Source organism: Mytilus trossulus, unplaced genomic scaffold (assembly GCF_036588685.1).
Source record: "Mytilus trossulus isolate FHL-02 unplaced genomic scaffold, PNRI_Mtr1.1.1.hap1 h1tg000210l__unscaffolded, whole genome shotgun sequence".
Taxonomy (NCBI): Eukaryota; Metazoa; Mollusca; class Bivalvia; order Mytilida; family Mytilidae; genus Mytilus; species Mytilus trossulus.
The window spans coordinates 621,417-644,860 of NW_026963310.1; the positions used below are offsets into that span (position 1 = coordinate 621,417).

At 33.3% G+C, this 23,444-nt stretch overlaps 2 protein-coding genes across 2 annotated transcripts; both read left to right on the top strand.

Annotated features, from left to right (window-relative positions):
• Positions 1-605: 605 nt before the first annotated feature.
• On the top strand, positions 606-3,857 carry LOC134700978 (uncharacterized). Its single transcript, XM_063562120.1, has 2 exons — positions 606-1,635; positions 3,023-3,857. Exons 1-2 carry the CDS (start codon positions 840-842, stop codon positions 3,394-3,396), a joined length of 1,170 nt encoding a protein of 389 aa, XP_063418190.1. The 5' UTR covers positions 606-839; the 3' UTR covers positions 3,397-3,857.
• Positions 3,858-16,917: 13,060 nt separating this feature from the next.
• LOC134700920 (uncharacterized) lies at positions 16,918-20,151 on the top strand. Its single transcript, XM_063562071.1, has 2 exons — positions 16,918-17,116; positions 19,778-20,151. The coding sequence occupies exons 1-2, from the start codon at positions 16,918-16,920 to the stop codon at positions 20,149-20,151; spliced, it is 573 nt and encodes a 190-aa protein (XP_063418141.1).
• The last annotated feature ends 3,293 nt before the right edge of the window (positions 20,152-23,444 follow it).

Here is a 23,444-nt window from a genome sequence, read left to right on the forward strand (position 1 = left end):
TCGAAACTGGCGAGGGAAGAACAAAAAAAAATGCTAGCGCAAATATACATATCTAACATGGCTGTAAACTTATGTTTAGACGAATTATATTATACAGAATAATTATATTTTCCATTCAGCCTTGTATCACCATCACTTCTGGTGATCCGATGAGTACAATATGTTGTAGAGTCGTCACTGTTAAGACGATATAACTATTTCTGTGTCTGCATCTTACATTAATTTGAAGGATTATTTACAATAGATATTTCAGGTCATCTGAAACATTTCATCTTCATGCCTTATGCTTGGTATTACGACGCTAGATAAACACTGTCGAGGAAATATAACACCGCCACTGAAAGCTCTATTTAAAGAGTCTAGGTGACCGAGCGGTATGGCATAGCCCAATGCGATTTGTTATCACGATATCTCAGTAGCATGAGTTCGAATCCGACGAGGGAAGACAACATAATTTGCTAACGTAAAGTGTGATTCATGGTACGATAAGTTTATTATTACGCTTTTGATATATATGTTTGCTTCTCTTGTTAATGTACGTCAACCTCTTATCTTATCAGAGAAGAGATCTAACAAACTATTCTTGATTTTACTTAAATAACTTTTTGTTTTCAAAATAACTAACATATGTTGTATGTAATTTGATGAATGATTACATGAGTGTGCCAACATCTCTGTTTTTCTATTGATAATTGTCCATGCCTAGACAAGAATGTGAAATCGACAAAAGTAACTTTGTTACTCAGAATGCTAAGCAGTTTACATTCATTTTGAGATATTATTAAATAGTATCAAGGATTTATGAAAAGGTATCATTATTTTAAAATATTGACTGTAACATGTCTGTGACAGTGTTGTTTCTTTTTCTTCTTATTTCTTTGCCGGTTTACCCTTTTTCTATTGAGACAAGACCATCAAACCAAACACTTGGAAATTACATAACGGACGCTCATTATAATGTCTTACTGGATCTCTTTAATTTAGAAAGACAGGCACGGTTAAACCTAGAGAAATATGTTATTCGGTTAAATGAGAAGTTTTCGAAAATGGAAAAAGTTTCCGAACATACACAATCGAAACTTATCAACATTGAGAAATCCCAAATTAAACAAGAATGGAAAGAGGAGGTCACTTTACTAAAAAATCAAACGGATGCCATCAGTGAAACTTGTGGACAACTGTTAATTGATTATGAAATTCTCAAAAAGGATTTTACTTTTATCAAACAACAGGTACAGAAACTTCAGAATGAAGTCGTTGATTTGAAATACCTTAAGTCGGTTGCACAACTGCAAACTGTTGACACACTAAATAATGTGACAAAACGATTGGAAAAGGAAATTCAACACACCAATGATAATTTTGAAGTACTTGTATCTGAGGCAAATAAAGCACACAAAAAGGATTTCACTTCTTTGGTAAACAATGCTGCCCAAATGAGACAGGAAACGCTGGTTATTGAAACTAGACTGTGTAAGCGATTCAGTGAGTTACATAATTCAACCATCTCGTCATTGGATAATCAAAATGCAGATTTGAATCTCAGGATGCAGAATTTGAGTACATTGTTGAAAGGAATAGAGAACAAAGTTGAAAGTAGATCGGACTTAAACTTTGCAAACCAAAGCAAAAGAGGTATGTTCGTTTATTGTTATTTCACTATTTTGTTTGTTTTCATTGGTTTTCATATAACATATGTACAGGTTATACACAACAGATATCCACCAATATGTTTGGCTGAACAGTCATCACCCTGAAATAGGACACCAGATGGTCAGAATCATTTCATAGAGGTATAATAAACAATTTTAACCGAACGACGAATATTATCATTGAACAACAATCCGTCAACTACGCCAAAAAAAGATATATTAGCTCTTATGTTTCTGAAGCGCAAACTTGTTCTGTAAAACGACTGGAAATTGTTCTGTAAATAGACTTAAATATCCTGAAGAAAAAACACATATGTGATATAAAGACGCGCAAACGTCCCGCGCCCTGAACTAAGGCTTCCGATAATCCGCTATCGTTTTATCTTTGTTTATAGTAAGTGTTTTACTAATATAACTGTCTTTGTATCTGGAGAATTTCATTGTGTGAAGATAAAAATATAAACTGAGAAAATTAAGTATCAATAAATTACATCGTCAATAGTCATTTACATTTTCTGGACAATTATCAAACATCGTACAGTGCGTGTATCTACACCAATGGAGTATTTTGAAAACAAACCTGAGTGCAAATTCCTTTCAGTGCTGTAAACAGAAGATGTGCAAGATGATGAAATTATAAACTGAAAAAGCCTTGGATAAAACAAAAAGGGAAAAAAAAAAAAAAATTAAGTTTAAACACTATCCGACCACTTTTTTTTTTTTTTTTTTTTTTTTTTTTTTTATATGAATCGGAGTTCCTTAATACACTTTTCTAAAACTAGGAGATCAAAGAACATGAAGAAGCCAGGTTATTTGTTCATTTTTGTTTTCACACTTAGTTATATTGTTGTTGTTCTTTCCATAAAAAAATAGAAATCAGGTCTTATGTCAATTTCATAATATATGTAATCCCCAAGGGTGACTGGGGTATAGAAATATGGTCACTTGGTCTTCTCCCGACCGGCAGTAAAACGCTTGCCGAAGTGGGGCGTCCGTTTGGCTGTGCGGGGTGTATCAAGTTCGCAGTCACGTCCGGTCAGAAGGGGGACGTTAAATCCGATGCCTCGTGTAAAGAGAGTGCCACGCTCTTTGCACGTTAAGAACCCTTGCAACAACTCTTTTAGGGGTCCGTAGGTGGCCTGTTGCAAGGCAAAATTTCTGTTCCTATCCAACATACCCTCCTTTTCCGGTGGCAGTCCAAATTTCTCCGACTATCATCCCAGATGGCCTCTATTGTATCAACCTATCTATTGTATTTATTGTGAACTTGTTCTCGTCCTGAATATGCATGAAATATTTGCCACTGGACGTTAAGCAACCAACAATCAATCAATCAATCATAATATATGTAAATAATGATATTATTTCAGTTGCCTTGACAGCATGTGGAGGTGGAACTTACAACGAAGGGGACACTGCAAAGTTCAGCAGTATCAAAGAAAACCATGGGATAAACAGTCTTGATTGGTTTAAACAATCTGGGAAATTTACCTGTGAGGTGGCAGGAATGTATGTTTTCTTTGCTAGTATGATGTCTAGTTCAAACGATGGATATTTTCAATGGTTCACAAATTCACGGTCACAAAGTGGTGTTTATATTTCACATAGACCACCTTCATATGAATCCGGATCAGGCATGTTAGCAGTTAAACTAAATGTAGGCGACACCGTTTCTTTAAAATGTGATAGATCAGGTATCGTACTTCATGACTTTTCATGCTTCACATTTTTCAAAGTTTATTAACTTTATTGTTATCAATACGATCTCTATGATATCATGGACAAAATTACACTTTTCGTGTTAAAGGTCTTTACAACACAATAAGTTTATATTTTCCTCACATTAATAGTACTAAATTCTGGATATATAAATTTTTATCAAATGATTGTTAACATTTCTCTTTTTTGAGACCAAAATGGAACTATAGTGAATTTGTTGTTTATTTTATATATATCATATTCAATTTGAATCTGTAACCAGACGAAAAACTTTATAAATGTACATTTCGACAACTAATGTCTGTTATGTAATTAATTGACTACCGTCCATCAACCCTCTTTAATTATCTTCAAAGGGAAGTGACAATACCAGATACGGAATATGACAGTAGATTTCAATTCATTTGATAAGTTTGAAATTTTGATTTTGTAATTTGATAAGAAACGTTTCGTTTTTAGTTTATTTTGATATTTTTGTTATTTTTCTTTATATTGGAGTGTTTATTTTAAGACATTACCTTGACCTAAAGTGGTTTTATTTTAGAAATTGTGACTTGGATGGAGAATGCATGGTCATATTGGCACTCATACCATATCTTCTTATAACAACTTTAAAGATTTTATGACGTTTTTGTTGTGATGAACTATGTGAACATGAGATATGCATATTGTGCATTTCAGTGACTAATTATTGGCGTCGTTTATTTTATAAAATAGATAGAAGGCCAAATTAAATACGACGTTGTAGATGATGTAAAATCGATAATTCTTTAAAATGTTTTGCCGAATTCAGTTAAGGCTTTATGAAATAGAAAACAAAAGATATGGTATAAATGTCGTGTACAAGTTGTAATTTTGTACAGATTATAAATAAAGACAACAGGAGTATACCGCTGTTCAAAATTCATAAATCCATGGACAAAAAAAACAAAATCGGGGTAACAAACTGAAACCGATGGAAACGCATTAAATATAAGAGAAGTACAACGACACAACACTGAAATGTAGCACACACAGAAACGGACCTAGCATCAGAAAAAATCCCACGAGAATACCAAATATAACATCAAACCAAATACATGAATTTGAGATACACAAGTACTGTGACGCGTTTAATCGCAATTTACACTCAAAAATAAGAGAAAACAAACGACGCAACGTCAAAATGTTACACATACAGAAACGAACAATAACATAACAATGGCCATCTTCCTGACTTGGTACAGGACATTTTAAAAGGGGGAAAATGGTGGATTGAACCTGGTTTTATGGCATGCCAAACCTCGCACTTTAATGGCCGTGTTAAATATAACATTGAAATGACAACATAATATTACAGGACTGCAATACAAATAAATAGGAGAACATGTTAGACAAAGAATCACATGATTAATAGATAACAAAAAGCATCAGGTTTAAAATTCCATACGCAAAAAACGCACCTCGTCAACACTAAACTAACAAGTGACGTCCAGATATAAAAGATCGAAAGTGAAATAATTCAGTACAGCACTGCAGATCAAAAGTTGAAAAAGGTTGCGTCAAATTCGGCTGTTTTTATGTTTTGGATAAAAACATCCTTATTATTTAGAACAATTAATGCTATTGCAAACAGTAAATTTTATCAAATGAATATAAAAAAGATATACATAATGAAACTGAAGTATTAACTTATTACAGAAAACTAAACCCGAATACATAATGCTAGGACCAACACAAAATAGGCACACCTGACTCATTCCAGGCCTTAACGCAATAAATCATCAAAATGACGTCCCATATGATGGTGAAAAGGCAAAAAAATTACGTCACATCTGAAATTTCGGAAACAGTACAAAAATGACGTCACATATGAAAAACTATAATTCAAAAGTAAGATCGAATTAGGATTGATTTAGATTATATTAGAACTAAATACTGATGTTTCATTAAAACACAATGCATATTGCAATACTTATTCATAGCAATTAACTATAATATATATATATATATATATATTATATAAGTGTCTAAGAATTTAACTTTAACACACTTATGAGTATTTTATAACACTCATAAGTGTGTTAAAGTTACATTCTTAGACACTTATATAATTCAATTTTGTAACTGCATCAGTTTATTTACAAACTGATCCACACCTATATAGATTGAATGTTGATTGTTGCTATTTTTAGACACTATATATATATTATATATATATACAACTCGTCTAAACATCAACCCAACAATGTTAGATCTGTAAATTTGCTTTCGCAAATTTTTGGTTCTTCCCTCGCCGGGATTCGAACCCATGCTACTGTGATATCGTGACACCAAATCGCCTGCACTGCAGCCGTCCCGCTAGACCACACGACCACCTGGGCTCTCAAAAAAAGAGCTTTCGGTGGGCATGTGTTACCTTTCCACGTCAGTTTATATATATATATATATCCAGTTCGTTATGAATCCAACCTCAAACGTAAATTACCGTACAGATTACGTTCAACAAAATTAAATCTAATAACTGAAGGCGGTGATTAATTGATCTTTCAATAACACATAAATATAATAAAAAAGACGTCAACACATTTGACAAAATCCGATGAGAATTACAAATAAAACATTAAACATTTAAACTGAATACATGATTTTGGGATAGACAAGTACCGCAACACGTCTTATAGTAATGCGAATTCACATTCAGTAAAACAGTCACAATCGGGAATAAGTCACGTTTGGTAATTAAAAGATCAGACGACATAATGACAAACCACAATCTACCATGTGGTAAAAATGTCCGTAGCTAGTTTGGTTAAAGACACATCGTATGGATCCACCAATTCGTGATGGTGTCCATAAAACTTACGGAGTGTCAATTTTAATCTGTCCCCCTCATAACTTTGTTGGAGCAGTTTCTGCGTAAGGAGCACACTCCTGTATATGAAGTCCGTATAGTGTGAACAAGCACGTGAATACCGTATAACATGTACAAAGATTTTGTCCTTTTCAACCTATTTTTAATTTTCCTTACATTATGTTTGAAAATAACATTGCAATTGCTCTGCTCATTTTGGGCGCCGCGATTAGCAAAAACAATTTGTTGTTTGTTGTTGCATATAAACAAGCCCAATGACATAAGTCAAATTCCTTTTACAAAATAGTAAAACGCGAACAGAAGCTTGACTATAATTATGAGATTATTTTCAAGAAGTAAATTTTGTGAAATTAAAATCAAGTTTTCCCGTATTTTACTTATAAATGGACTTATATGCCAGTCAACATAGCATTCACATTGTGGTCAAAGGTTTTAAAATTTTGATAAGTTTCTCAGAATATACTGGACTAAAATTTGTAAAAAAAATCCTTTTTTCGTATATTCCTTATAAATGGACTATTTTTTGTTCCCAGTTTACATTACATACACTCTGCGGTTGAATTTTTTTAAACCATTTATTAGATTTCATAAAACATCCTGGATTTTAACCAAATTGGACAGAAGCTTCTTACAGCACTAGTCAAACGATTTGATATTTTCCCCCAATTTTTGTTGAGCCTGCGACTAACAACTAAAGTAGGCGAGATACTGAGTTCTGCGAAACGCTTACAATTTTAAATCTAAATACATCGGTAACTTATTTTCAGCTAGGGGTTGAATTGAAGGTCACATGAATACGTATGCAATGAGGTCTAATTATTCACTTGCATATGCAAAAGTCATCATCCATGTTTATCTGCTAATTTTATTAATATAATACCAGATTGACTGCTAAAAGTGAATTATAATTTCACTATATAATTTCCATTAATGATTTAACAAACAAAAAAATCATATTGAATTTATTTTATATCTCGTAGCTACTGCTCTTATAACAAAAAAGGTGCATATTAGGCTGATCACTTTTTAAAGGCAGTGCTTTAAGGCCTGACTTTTAAGTCATGAGGTTCATCTTTTCATACGCAATCTATGCAGGGGGTCTTTAGGCCAGAAATAGATCCGGAAATGTTCGAATTTCTCCTCTTCTTTTTATGGTATAATATGGTTTTTGTTTCTTTCATTTACATTGGGGACTAAAGAAACGATCAGTGTGTTTTGTTCGTTTTATAGAACTTGTTATTAGTGTGTATTTTGCATTATAAGCAGTCAACCTGACTACAAACTATCATTATGTGTATTCCGTGTGGAAAGAGGTCGGGTCAATTTCGAGTGTTATCTGACATCTAAAGATTCTTTAATTAGTTCAGACGTTGATATAACAATGAAAAGTCGACTGAACATGATTAATATTGCATCTTCTATAATTCAAAGCGGAATTCGGTTTATAAACGAGAAACCGTAAAGCGTTTTCAATTTCGGTATCAGTTATGTATGTTGTCTACGAATTATCCTGGTTCCCGGTACTACGTTCCGGGTATTAGCTAATTGATATATGTGATGTGTAACATTACGATCGGGTACCAGCCAATCTACGTGTGTATGTGTACATGATTTTCCGCCAAAATGACCGATTTACAGCTATGGAAAATAGTCCATAAACGTTCCGTATAATGATATGCAAATTCATAATTAATCGTAACTTTTTTTATCTTTGTATAATAAATATAACAAAATGGATTCCACAAAAGTGAAAATAGCATTATTTTACGAGGATTTCTCATATTTTTCTCACTTCCGGGCGCAGTAATACGTATGTTTTGAAGAAGCTCGAAGAATTTGACAAAGTGAATTGAGAAGGAAACGGATAGATATACGTCCTTGTTATCAGGTAAAACAATTTGAATGTACAGAACAAACACATTTACTTCACACAAATAGTACAGGCTTAAGCTTTTTATTGTCTTACACGACTGTAGTCTAGTGTTTAAACGACGGCGGTGACCTACAAGGTACGGGTCATACTGGGTCAAGTCTAAATATGTAAACATATCCACGTGCTATTAGGTAGAAAGCATCGTAATGCAATATCTACAATTTTTCCTCCTTTATACATCGTTTAACCAGTTATAATTCTCCTTTATACATCGTTTAACCAGATATATTTCTCTTTCAAATACACTTAAACACGGGTTGTATGTACGTATCTTTTCTAGTGTTTTCTTGTCCTTATTAAAGTTCATTTCTACCTAAGTCTACCTAAGTATTTCCAAACGCAGGAGATCAGCTTGCTCCTCTATATTTGGCTCTATTTCACTGTCACTATCACTGTTGATTACTGTGCTACCTCCGATCATGAAGTTGTAATCTACTGAGTAGTCATAAATCATAGGATGTTCTTTCCAATATTTATCTAGTCTTCGTTCGAATGTTTTAACGTTTTTGGCAGTTACGATTGTTTCAGGAAAACTGTTCCAGACTTCCACTATTCTGTTGGTAAAATAATACTTTCATTTGTTGATGTTTAAATATTTTTGAACGACTGAACACAGGAGTGAATGAATGCAACAATTATATATACTGCAGACTTGGGCTGTACAATGATAGTGTACGTATATCATACTGATAATTATTCTAGCAGTAATTATGTTAATTTAGGATGTAATGACAGGAATTCATGAGTTATGCCTCAGGCTTTCTGAAAAAATATCAATGACAATGTAAACAGGAACAAAACATTGACACGAATGATGCTCTCTTCTATGTTATAGTTATTTAGGTATGTGTGTTGCACAAGTTTAAAAAAAACTTAAGTTATAAAACTTTTTTTCAGGGCACAAACCCACTTTAAAGAGACTTGTCTACTGCCATACCCATCCTATTTTCATGCACCATTTGCAAACAAGAGACTGAATGGTTTGCAAAATTAAAAATCAGGACGGTGTCCAATTAAAACAAAAGAACTAAACTGGATGAATATTGTAGGAGAAATCTAGAGGAAAGTTTTGATTTGTGAAATTGGTTTTCCTGAAAAGTCATTCATCCTAGCCTGCAGAAAGGAACTATAACTGTCCACCACCAACTGAGGAGCTAATGTTGAGCTTCACATATGGAATTACTCAAATACCATCAATGTCTATGTTTTCAGCACAGATTTCACAAGTTATGACACAGCTGTGCTTTTTTTTATACCTGTTAAAGAATTGTATACTAAATTTTATTTTTTTATCAATAAATATATATTGTGTCATTTAAGAACTTGTATTTTGCCAAAAGATGCATACTAGTGAATGAAAGTGGTGCAGTTCATTTTGCTTTGGTATATAGAATTGAATTACAATTGTTCATGTTATTGGAATGCTTATAAAAATAAGGAGATGTGGTACAATGTATATGATATTTAGTGAGTTTATCAAGCAAAAGTGAATAAGAAATAGGTATAAGCAGTTACAGGTACTACTGTACAATCTCAAACAATGAGAAAAACGCATACCGTAAAGAGAATTTCATATTTACAAGTAAGTTTTGTTTTTGCGTTGAATAATTTTCTTCTATTGTTTTAACTGCAAATATGGGAAGTGGTTAAAATGCTAATGAGACAGCTGTTATGGCCACAGAGCCTTAATTGGAATTTTTTTTTCATTCATACCGGTAGATTTTGCCTGGAGTTAGAAACATATCTGCCAACTTTTCAAAATACACATGGGGGTTTTACGTGAAAGATGGTCCATATAGTCATACAAAACCTTCAAGGGGGCCTGAAAATGGAAGCAGGACAAGTTGCCCCACTGGCTAATCGCCCCACTTTTTAAAAAAACGCCACAAACTGATTTATCAAATCGCCCCACATGTGAAATTGGTTAAATAATGTTTAATATTACTCCTGCCAACTCGCTCTTCTTATAAAAAAACGGTAATGTTTAGATTTATATATATATAATTAAAAATAAAAACTCGCACCACTTTAATGAAAACTAATCTACACAGAATACAAACAAACCGAAAATTAATTTAATTACTATTATTGATATATACTGAAATTATAATTCTAAAAAAAAAACTGATTGTTGAAGAATAACTAAGTTTTGAAGCTTAGTTATTTGCATAACAATTGAAAAGAAACCAGTTAAATGTATCAAAATGCAATATAAGGAATTTAACTTATATTCAATGGAATAATATCTTTTTCCATAAGTGGGGCGAGTTGGCATTACTAAATTCATCCTGGTTAATAATATATTTATCTAGATTTCACCCATTTCCATTAGGTGGGACCAGTTGGCAGGAGTAATATTAACGGGATTTAACACAGTTCACAAGTAGGGCGATTTCATAATCCAGGTTGGGGCAGTTTTTTTGTCGAGCCTGCGACTTTTGTCGCAGAAAGCTTGACATAGGGATAGTGATCCGGCATCGGCAGCTACGGCGGCGGCGATGTTAGCTCAGTTCTTAAAAGCTTTATATTTTAGAAGGTGGGAGACCTGGATGCTTCATACTTTGTATATGGTTGCCTCATGTTACGAAGATTCCGTCAGTCACATGTCCAATGTCCTTGACCTCATTTTCATGGTTCAGTGACTACTTGAAAAAAAAGTTAAAATTTTTTGTAATGTTAAATTCTCTCTTATTATAAGTAATAGGATAACTATATTTGGTATGTGCGTACCTTGCAAGGTCCTCTTGCCCGTCAGACAGTTTTCACTTGACCTCGACCTCATTTCATGGATCAGCGAACAAGGTTAAGTTTTGGTGGTCAAGTCCATATCTGAGATACCGTATAGCGGGTTATTTTCACGGGTGTAAAATTTCGCGATTTTCATTGAACAAGTTATACGAAATATTTTGGCTGTTATTATTTTTGCGGATTAAAAACTTTTATTAATACCTTTGTATGTACACCTTTAATTTGACGGAATTTATTTTGGCGATTTAGTTCTGTCCGGGAAAATTTGCACCCCGCGAAAATAACCCCTTATACGCTACTATAAGCAATAGGTCTAGTATATTCGGTGTATGGAAGCACTGTAAGGTGTACATGTCCAACTGTCAGGTGTCATCTGACCTTGACCTCATTTTCATGGTTAAGTGGTTATAGTTAAGTTTTGTGTTTTGGTCTGTTTTTCTTATACTGTTTGCAATAGGTCTTCTATATTTTGTGTATGGAATGGTTGTAAGGTGTACAGGTCTACCTGGCAGGTGTCATATGACCTTGACCTCATTTTCATGGTTCAGTGGTCAAAGTTAAGTTTTTGAGTTTTGGCCTTTTTTTCTTATACTATAGGCAATGGGTCAACTATATTTGGTGTATGGAAATATTTCATGATCTACATGTCAGTCGCACAGGTTTTATTTGACCTTGATCTCATTTTTTACGGTTCATTGCTCAGTGTTAAGCTTTGTGTTTTGGTCTGTTTTTCTTAAACTATAAGCAATAAGTCAATTTTATTTGTTGTATGGAAGAATTGTAAGCTGTACATGCCTACCTGGCATGGTTTATCTGACCTTGACCTCATTTTCATGGTTCAAAGGTCAATGTTTAGTTTTCTTGGTTTATGTTAAGATTATGTGACAGTTGTAATAACGCTTTATTATTAGGACTATCAACATAATATCAATGATAAGAAAAGAAGGCGAGACATTTCAGTGTGTGCACTCTTGTTTTTAAAGTGGGGCGAGTTAGTGAAAAAGTGGGGCGATTTGTCATGGATTCCCTTCAAATATATTCTAATGTGCTTTTTGGCTTCTTCGTGCATTAACAAGCTCATAGCCATTGTTGAATTAATTGTTTTCTTAAAATAGTCGACAAAATTGCTCTTACAAAATTTCCATTTGGGAGCCTCGAGCTCGATGGGTGAAATACTCTGCAAATACTGACAGTTGACAGGTATGGTCATCAAAAAAGTTGACATGACATCCATGAGCATGATGAGGACATCATTACAAGAGAAAACATCAATAGCATAATATAGGAAAAACACATAAAAAAATCAATAACAAACCAATCGCGGGACGCGACAAAGTTACTGAGAATTGTAAAAAATCACACGCTTACCACAGCGCTATCCAAAAATCCTGGGGAGAACATTGCATGTTACTATGTACATTTACCATTATGTTACTTGATGTCCTTGCTATACACACAGTATAGAGACTAGTCAATCTTTGTGAACTATTTTTTATGGGAGTCATAGAATATGTGTATACAATCAATAATTAAAAATAGTCTATTTATATTAAAAAGGAAAAGTTCTTATATGTCTAAAGAAGAGGGACGAAAGACACCAACGGGACAGTCAAACTCATAAATTTAAAGCAAACTGACAAGGCCATGGCTAATAATGCATTTCATCAGAGGCACATAAAATACACTGTAAACAGTAGACTAGATATAGGTGAACTAGGTACAAAAGAACTCTAAATCTTAAATTCTACAAACCACCTCTGTTCTATGGAAGATAATGATATAACTGGACTCGAAATACACACAACCTGTAATTAACTGCCTTTGCAGCGCTTTCGCGCTTTGATTAGGAGTACTCACTGATCTTTTATAGCTAGAATTACCATAACCTTTGATCGGCTTACCATATTACAACATTGTTTTAACAGTTAGTAAAAAGGTGAAAATATTCATTTTAGAATTGGTAATTACTGGTAATAACTGGGCCGTTTCATGAATTACTTGTATTTACTAAGTACATTGGGGATTACAAGTAATTCCTAAATTTGAGTAATTACATGTAATTCCTAATTTCACCTATTTACTGTAACATATATACCCCATACAAGCCCTCATATTTTGACTGCCTAAGAGGTGACCCGCTCCAGTGACGCTTCAGTGATTAGTCAGTGATTCCCTATATAAGCAACCATTTTTTCCCCAAAAAGGGGGACCTAAATCCGCCACTGACATATCGTTATGTGATTAAAACGTCTACTTGTATCTTCAGTTAAAAAAATCATTTAACTTGATATCAGGTTGAATCTCAATAGTAATAGTTTATGTATTCATATACAAAAATAGAAACAGGCCACAATATGCAGATCTCAGGGGCGCATCCATGATTTTGGAAAAGGAGGGGGGAAGAATATTTTCAAGAATTTTTTTTAGGACATTTTTGGGGCTTAAAAACACCTCAAATTAGTTTAAAGTGCACCCTTTAACGGTCATGCATATTATTCAATTGCTGTAAAGTGTAAGGGTTAGACATGTTTTTTGCTGTACTAATCCTCCCTATCAAGTGTCTATCATAAAATGATAGTATGGACCAAAAGCTATGTACTGATATATTTGATTAGTGACTTGTCAGTTAAACATAGACATGGCAAATTCTCCTGAGTTGTATGTTAAATTAGAATAAAAGAGGGACGAAAGATAAGATACCAAAGGGACAATAACCTTACAGTTTTCTTTTTGTAAGCAAGATATACGCTAGGCTATTCAATGAAATTTACAAAACGACCGACACGAGGTAAAATACAAACAAACAATGTTTAGCCAAATGTTTCGTTGAAACCCAAACAAAAGAAGTAAGGAGTTCCAAATCAACCAAATGGATACGAATGAGTCTGAGATGACAACGAATTTATGAATTAGAGACAAAGAGGCAGTAGGCAGGTTGCAGTCTGGTCTTGAAAAAAATATTTAATATATATCAGTTTGGCGAAACAGACATTCAAGTCAGACATGAAACCCGGCCCCAAAAAAATACGCCCGTTTTTATTAATCATGTTGATTTAACGCTAAATAATTCTGTTGGAAATTTTCGTTTCTGATAGTAAAAATTATGAACAAGATTATTGTTTTCAATCCAGAAACGGCCAGAATTTTTGTTTAAGGCAAACATCAGAGTTAGATTTTTTTCTAAAATATCTCAGACTGCCTCCTCAAATCAAATGGTTCGTACTTTAGACTTTAAATCTATCAAGGGCTGTAAACATATTGACTAGTGGTCATTGTTCAGCTATGGTTAAACCTGTTTTCGTATGTAAATAATATTGCGGTGGAACGTTTTTTTTCCGCTGATGAGAGTGTAAAACAGTTTTACTTTCTGTTTGGTGGAATTGTAAAATAAAAGTCAATACGTTCTCGCTCAATCCTGTCTCGCTTTGGAGGTGTCATGATTGTCATCCTCAGCTTAAGCAATGTGTTACTGTTATTAAATATCAAAATGACCGAGTGACATTTTTTCGACGCACTGGTCAACTCCACAAAAGTGAATCAAATAACTTTGCCATAGTCGGTAAATACCAGCAAAACATATCTTTATAAGTAAAGAATTGTTGCATAAAAATTGTATGCACTGGAAATGGCAAAGTTTACGAAGTCTAGTCTGATTAATAATTTTACAAAACAAAGTCCCCGCAAAAAGGGGGTTGTACGCCCTCTACGCCCCCTCTGGATCCGCCACTAAATCGAGTGTTTAAAGAAACGTAAAATAAAAAGAGTATATAGAAGAAAATGAAAACAAATAGTCAAATATATACAAGCTGAATTTCACATGGTATCAATGGTAATTCAAATCTGACCAGACATCATTTGAAACAAATCAGGCAAATTGAATGTTTTCTTTGTATAAAATATTTAACAAAAAAATCATGACAAATACTTAACTCCCTGCACTATATATGTAATCGTTGTATTCGTGAGATGTCAAACTATATAGAATTCCGCGTATTTGCAAGACACATCCATTCAGTGCATCGTAACAGCAAGATTATTTGTAACGTGATAACAAATATCTCAATAAATGTTGCCTGTATGTGTTTTTTTTATATTCTATTAATGTGCCTCTTGATTACATTTTACAAGATGAGGATGTATACATACAAGGAGATTTTCTCAGTGGTCATTGATATGAAATTCGATTAATAAATTAAACTGAACTACAGTAATATAATTTTGATTACAAAAAACTTAATTTCTATATATTTTCATTTTAAAATTTACATTCGTCAACAAAAAGATAATTTCATGAGTTACTTCGATGTTGCAGCATTTTAAAATATTAGAAACCTCATTTCTATTATTCACAGCCAAAACAGTCCCATTCAAAGCCAAACTACGGCAAAGTTGCAGGTCCGTCTAAACAACTTACGAGACAACTAAAAGTCCTGATATTACCACGAACGTGATATTTTGTATTATAATTACTTAATTGCATTTTAGGTGATGTAGGTCCATTGGACCGAGTATATTTGTTATATATTGTACATTTAGTTAAGTAGGTGATAACTATAGAAACTATAATATGCGTAGACGGGGGTTGGGGATGGCCATGGGAGGGGAGTTGTTTGACTTATACAACAGGGAATATTGGTTGTTCAGCCGAGTTATATTATACAGAATGTATGTTCAGCCTTGTATCACCATCACTGCTGGTGATCTGATGAATACAATATGTTGTAGAGTCATCCCTGGTTCAGACGAAAAAACTATTTCTGTGACTGCATCTTATATTAATTTGAAGGATTCTTTACAATAGATATACTAGGTCATCTGTAACATTTTATATTCATGCCTTATGTATCATGCCCGGTATTAAGACGCTAGATAAAAACGGACGAGAAAAGATAACACCCGGCCACTGAAAGCTCTATCTAAAGGGTCGAGGTGACCTAGTGGTCCATGTGGTCTTGCATAGCGCAATGCGATTTGGTGCCACGATATCTTATTAGCATGAGTTCGAATCCGACGCGGGAAGACAACATAATTTGCTTACGTAAACTGTTATTCTTGGTACGATAAGTTTTTTTACGCTTTTGATATATATGTTTGCTTCTCTTGCTAATGTACGTCAACCTCTTATCTTATCAAAAAAGAAATCTAACGAAATATTCTTGATTTTACTTAAATAACTTTTTGTTTTCAAAATAATTAACATATGTTGCATGCAATTTGATGAATGCGTTTGCCAATATCTCTGTTTTCTATAGTTAATTGTCCCTGTCTGAACAAGACTGTGAAATCGATAAAAGAAACTTTGTTACCCAGAATGCTAAGCAGTATACATTCATTTTGAGATATTATTAAATAGTATCAAGGATTTATGGAAAGATACCATTATTTTAAAATATTGACTGACATGTGGAACATGTCTGTAACAGTATTGTTCCTTTTTCTTCTTATTTCTTTGCCGTTTTACCTCTTTTCTATTGAGACAAGAACATCAAACCAAACACTTGAGAATTACATAACGGACGCTCAATATAATGTCTTACTGGATATCTTTAATTACAAAAGACAGGCACGGTTAAATCTAAAGAAATACGTTATTCGATTAAATGAGAAATTTTCGAAAATAGAAAAGGATTATGAACGTACACAATCCGAAAATTAACAACATTGAGAAATCCCAGGTTAAACAAGAATGGAGAGAGGAGTTTGCTTTACTCGAAAATCAAACGAATCCCAGCAGTGAAACTTGTGGACAACTGTTTACTGATTATGAAATTCTCAAAAAGGATTTTAACATTATCAAACAACAGACACGGAAACTTCAGGATGAAGTCGTTGATTTAAAATATCTTCAGTCGGTTGCATAACTGCAATCTGTTGAAACACTACATAATGTGACAAAACGATTGGAAAAGGAAATTCAACACACCAATGATAATGTTGAACTACTTGTATTTGAAGCCAATACTGCTAACCAAAAAAATGATTTCACTGCTTTGGTAAACAATGCTGCTCAAATGAGACAAGAAACGGCGGATATTGAATCTAGACTGTGTCAGCAATTCGGTGAGTTACAGAATTCAACCATCTTGTTAGTGAGTGACATAAATACAGATGCGAATCTCAGGATGCAGAATTTAAGTACATTATTAACAGGACTAGAAGACAAAATTGAAAGTAGATCAGACTTTAATCTTGCAAGCCAAAACAGAACAGGTACGTTCCATTTACGGGGCGCCGAATGGGACTCTTGGGGGTTTGTACTCAAAATTCAATTTTGTACGGACAAAAAGGACTTTTGTTCAACAAAAATAAGTTCAGTTTAACAAAATTTGTATCATACTACAAATTTAAAATTTTGTCATACAAAATTATCTATCAGCGGACAAAAGTCACTTTTGTCATGACAAAATTCATTTTTGTTACACAGACTTGACTTTTGTTACCTAATTTGAAAATTGGGCGACAAAAGTCAATTTTGTATTCAAATTAGTTTAGTTTGGTTTCTGTGAACTAATTTGCATACAAAATCGACTTTTGTTACACAAAATTGACTTTTGTTACACAAAATTGACTTTTGTTACACAAAATTGACTGTTGTTACACAAAATTGACTTTTGTTACACAAAATTGACTTTTGTTACACAAAATTGACTTTTGTTACACAAAATTGACTTTTGTTACACAAAATTGACTTTTGTCAGACAAAATTGACAAAATTGACTTTTGTCTCAACAAAATTGACAAAATTCACTTTTGTCTCAACAAAATTGACAAAATTCACTTTTGTCTCAACAAAATTGACAAAAGTCAATTTTGTCTCAACAAAATTGAAAAAATTGAATTTTGTCTCAACAAAATTGACAAAATTGAATTTTGTCTCACCACAAAATTGATTTTTGTCTCACGAAAGTCAATTATGTCTCACGAAAGTCAATTTTGTCTCACGAAAGTCAATTTTGTCTCATGAAAGTCAATTTTGTCTCATAAAAGTAAATTTTGTTGTTACAAAATTGAATTTTGTCGTCACAAAAATGAATTTTGTCGTCACAAAATTGACTTTTGTCTCAACAAAATTGACAAAATTGACTTTTGTCTCAACAAAATTAACAAATTGACTTTTGTCTCAACAAAATTGACAAAATTGATTTTTGTCTCAACAAAATTGACGAAATTGATTTTTGTCTCAACAAAATTGACAAAATTGACTTTTGTCTCAACAAAATTGACAAACTTGAATTTTATCTCACAAAAGTCAATTTTGTCTCACAAAAGTCAATTTTGTCTCACAAAAATTAATTTTGTCTCACAAAAGTTAATTTTGTCTCACAAAAGTCAATTTTGTCTCACAAAAGTCAATTTTGTCTCACACAATTGACTTTTGTGATTTAATTTCCATATCAGGTAACAAAAGTCAATTTTGTATGCAAATATGTTTATATTTGCATACCTTTTAGACAAAATTTACTTTTGTCATGACAAATATCAATTTTGTCTACATACATGAATTTTGTCATCACAAAATTGAAGTTCTCACAAAACAAGTCTGTAGCACATAGTTTTGTAAGACAAAAATGATTTTGTTATTACAGAATTGAATTTTGTACAAAACCACAAGAGTCCCATTCGGCGCCCCGTACCATTTAATTATTTAAAATTTTGGTTGGAAATTTGACACCAAGGATGATTTGCAATTGGTTATAGAAATATGGTTATCCCGGTACTTCTTCCATCTTGTAATCTGATATATTGATTGGTGTCTACTCACTTTTTTCCGGGGGCAGCATAAGATCTATAAAAATCAGTATAGAAGTCTGATGTTTAATTTAAGTGATTGTGTTTTATTCTCGATTGCAGCATTTTGTCTGCACCGACCTATGCATGGTTTTAGTATGTATGGATTTGCATGATGGGTGGTGCAAGCATATCAATAAGAAGACTGTTTCCTTGTTGACGCATGATGTCTCGCTCTTTACAGAGGTCATGGGCTTCTTAAGTTTTTGTTTGTCATCGTGATTTTTTTGTCTTAACTAGTTGATAAGTTGAGCATCGATAGGTATTGTAGCCTTAATTTACAACAAACCGTCTGTTAAAGGTTTAGTTGTGAGATAAAGTTTTTTTTTTTTTTTATAAATGATGAAATATTTTACCTTGTTTTATTTTGTTGTTTTTTATAATCATATCGTCAAGTAAAACATAAAATATAGAAACACACAAACCAGATAAGGTGAAAAAGTATTTAGCGAGTTGGTTGTTACTACGAATAACACCAACAGGTTAACTAAAAATTGGTTTAAACATTCGTCAAATATTTGTGTGTTTGTTTGTCTTTTAATTTTTCGTTCTTTTTGTTAATTTTAATTTCTTATCAGTTTTTAATGTTTAAAGCATTTTTATGTCGGTACTAACACACTCACACGCAAGACTTTCAATATAAACCAACAGAACAAGTGTAAAACAACATTAATATATACATGACTTTGGTAGAGGATTTCTCTGAAGAAAATTGTTTATAAAATCTGGTTTTACAGATAGCTAAACCGTACAGTATATGTGTATACTTTATTTTATCGACAACATTGGTTGAGCAGTAGACAGACATAAAAGAGGGGCGAAATATATTAGAGGGACCCAAAGTTGAACGTGACAGCAACGGTAAGCCAGCAACCAAAACCACACAAAAATAAGTACGTCACAGACATACAACACAACTGACAAATTGAACACAAAGTAGTTATAGTTGATAGTGAATTTGACACAAACGTACACAACAAAACGTGTAAATGTTTATACAATCTTAATTGCATGCATGTGATACTTCATCTTATTATATGAAATAAAGATACATGATACATATTTTTCATGTTATTTTTCTAGTTGCATTAACAGCATGCGGAGGTGGAGGATACAACTCTGGGGATATTGCGAAATTTGGCAATGTAAAACAACACAAAGGATTTCGGAATCTTGATGCGTTTAAGCAGTCCGGAACATTTACTTGTGAGGTAGGAGGAATGTATGTGTTCTTTGCTAGTCTGATTTCGTCGTCACCAGATGTACATTTTCGGTTGTATAAGGATTCAGTGCCACAAAATTATGTTTTTATTTCTAGTCGACCTCCTTCTTATGAATCAGGATCTGGCATGTTGGCAGTACAACTTACTGTAGGCGATACTATCACCTTAAAAAGTGTCATTTCAAATGCACATATAAATGGAGCTTCTTGTATTACAATTTTTAAGTTTCAATAGACCTATCATCAGATTATGGTTGTGTCGCAAACAATGAAATTGTAATTGAATTGTTTGTTCATGCAGACTCATGTAGTATTGTATTGACATTATTTAGAAACCAAGTACGTTCTCAAGAGTGCGAAGGATAATTTGTTTGTTTGGCTAACTACACCATGTTACATACTCTTTTTTTCATTTAAATAGTACCACTGAATAGATAACGCTTCTGGTGGATCATTATTATGCAAATGTACCATCAGTTCAGTTAATATATAAGGCCTTCTGTACTGACATGATTCATAACATATCTTTCGTATGTGTCAAACATTTTCTGGATGAAATTCAGGATTTTGTTTTTAGAAACAATTGCAACAATATATTCAAGCAATGTTTGCCGGATATTGTTATAACCCTTTTGTTCATATATCTCTGCACGGTTTTTTTTGTACTTGTATATCATTCGCTTTCTAATATTTTGGCTTTGAGTTTTACTGAAGTAGGTAAATCTAAGAAAGAAAAACACGTATTGGACGCAACAAATGTACATATACGATATAAGTACATTGTCGGAAAATGTAAAAAAAATAATTGTTTGAGCTTGAGAAACACGAAGACAAATGATGCTCGTTAACCTCTTCTCCTGTTTCGTGCTATCGGGTATATATAAATAAATGTTATAAATCATGATTCTGATAATGTACATATTATTAATAGCTTTGTTGTCCTGAAAGTAACACAATACACTAAAACTTTATTTGTGAAAATCCAAATCAGTGTCTCTAATTTTTCAAAGAATAAGACAAAATTTAAAGTGGACCCCATCAGGACATTAAAACAAACTGTTACGCTATAAGAAAATCTACATTACCGCGTGCTCAAGTGCTGGAAGTGGGGTAACATTATACTTGTTTGATTTGCTGAAATGTACACGTGTAATAAACTGTAATTCAATATTCTCATATTATACCAATATAATGCGTCTTCTAAGTATACATGTGTACCATTCTTTTTAAGCATGTACTGTTGTTATTTTTTAATTTTGGTTGATGTTGTTGTTGTTATTGTGTTTTTGTTTAAAATAATTGTTCAGAAAGTTCTTGTTTCAAAGTTGTTTAAAAGTTTTTTTTGTTTAGTTATTCGGTAATCAAAATGTGTTTGTTGAGACCTATTGGTGTTCTTTTTCATTTTTGTTTTCATATCCCGGTGCCTACCACCTGATTTTGTCCTCGACATTGGTTTAAAACCATTGGTCAGATGACTGTATTATTAGTCCGGCCGATTGGTGCAGATATAGAGCAGAATTGCTCACTTTATGTGTAAAGCATGAAACTTTGCATAGTAGTTCTTGGTTATATACCCTTTGATTTCAGCTATCTATTTCACTCTGAAAAATCCAATATGGCGGCCATTTCAAGATGGCGGAGAAACGATCAATATCAAGATTGTCCTAAAGGTATTTTATATAATTTCGGAAATTAAAGTAATGATCCTTTAAAAATAAACTTCATGTTCTTGAATTTGTTATCAATTAATTTAAAACATAGAAAAATAATTCGATTATTTCTATAGCACATACATTTGCAAATATGGTTACATATACAAAAACAAAATAAGAATGTTAATCAATATGTTACATGTTTTTGTAATTGATCTTTAAACGCTTTCATTTTTAATTGTTGGAATGAAATAGGTTGAAACGAGTCGATTTAACGTTAATATAGGTCGGTTAAATGTGGTGGAATAGTAGGTTACTCGTCTGAACTCTGAGGCAGTGCCATGGGCACCTTGTCTCGTGTCTTTTCAATGTCACGTCTTATGTCACTTATCAAGGAAGCTATTGAATCGATAATTCCAAATGGTGAAGTTAAAATCATATATTCGTTAATTTCATCTCATAAGCAACACGACGGGTGCCACATGTGGAGCAGGATCTGCTTATCCCTTACGGAACACTTGTGATCACCCTAGTTTTGGTGGGGTTCGTGTTGTTTATTCTTTAATTGTCTATGTTGTGTCATTGTCTGTTTGTCCTTTTCATTTTTTGCCATGGCATTGTCAGTTTATTTTCGATTTATGAGTTTGACTGTCCCACTGGTATCTTTCGTCCCTTTTTATCCTGTTTTCATCTGCCGTACCTACTACATTATCAAATTATTCTATGCAATCAATAGGTGTACCTTTAGGCAGATTAGACGATTGCCATCATTTAAAATGGCTAAGGGGTAACTATTTCCTTATTTTTACGTGTGAAACCAATTCGCAACTTTTTAGCGAGCATGGTTCTAAAATGCGGTCCTGGTCAGCACTTATATTAGTTTTAATAGTAACAGACATTTTTGAGTTTGGCGGAACTGTGATGGTTTTATGCAAACTTGCTGAGTTGCAATCTCGTTTCCTCTGTTAACAAATGCCGAATTTATCACTTTATTGTTGATGGTAATTATGGTAGTACTCAGGTTTATTACTGCGCTCAGTGTGTCAAAACTATATAGCCTATAAGTATAACATCGTCTGTTAATGGCTCTTTGCACACATTCCATTGTATGTTTACTCTATTAATGTCAAATGTCGTTCTTTATAATCTTCACAATAACAAGCTGTTAACCCAAACCGTGTAGCGTTACATTCTCCTAATCTCCGTTTTCTGCAGGAATCAATTTCTCATTTACTAATGTTATCATTGCAGCAGTGTCAACAATCATGCCCGTATTCTGATCATGTATAGTATCTTTTACTGCTAAGCTCTTTCAAATGGTTTGTGGGCGTCTGTTCGAGTTCGATTTTATGATGAGGTGATGTTTCATGGCCAATAGACAATGGAATCGTGTGTTGGCCTACTTGCCCGACCCTTTGCTGTTTATAGACTCCATTCTTGGGATTGCACAATGTTTTGCTCCGTATCCTGGTGAAGGTGACCGTTGTCTGAAATAACCGGGATTTCTTGAGTGTGTTCGTGGAGATTCTTACCATTGTCTTTATGGACTATATAATATCTAGCTTAGTGGGGTTGTTGCTGATCGATAGGCGTTAAGCTTGGTGTATTTCTATCTGGCAATCTACCGCGATTTTATTGCTCAGGAGATCTTCCACGTGTGTATTGATCAGGTGATCTTCAATTGAACTGGTGATCTTCCATGATTATTTGATCAGAAGAACCGAGCTTATATTGATCGTCAAATCCCCAGTTATGCTGATTAGTTGAGAGCATAATATCAACTAGTTTTGTGACAATTTGTGTGAGGTTATGCAACTCATTATCCAAATATTGAAGATTTGACGAAGCTAAAGTCCAATCAACTTGAAACTTAGTA

Coding starts and splice junctions, on each gene's coding strand:
- LOC134700978 (XM_063562120.1), top strand. CDS start 840: ATGTCTGTGACAGTGTTGTTTCTTTTTCTTCTTATTTCTTTGCCGGTT. Junction 1,636..3,022: donor TGCAAACCAAAGCAAAAGAG/GTATGTTCGTTT, acceptor ATATTATTTCAG/TTGCCTTGACAGCATGTGGA.
- LOC134700920 (XM_063562071.1), top strand. CDS start 16,918: ATGAGACAAGAAACGGCGGATATTGAATCTAGACTGTGTCAGCAATTC. Junction 17,117..19,777: donor TGCAAGCCAAAACAGAACAG/GTACGTTCCATT, acceptor TTATTTTTCTAG/TTGCATTAACAGCATGCGGA.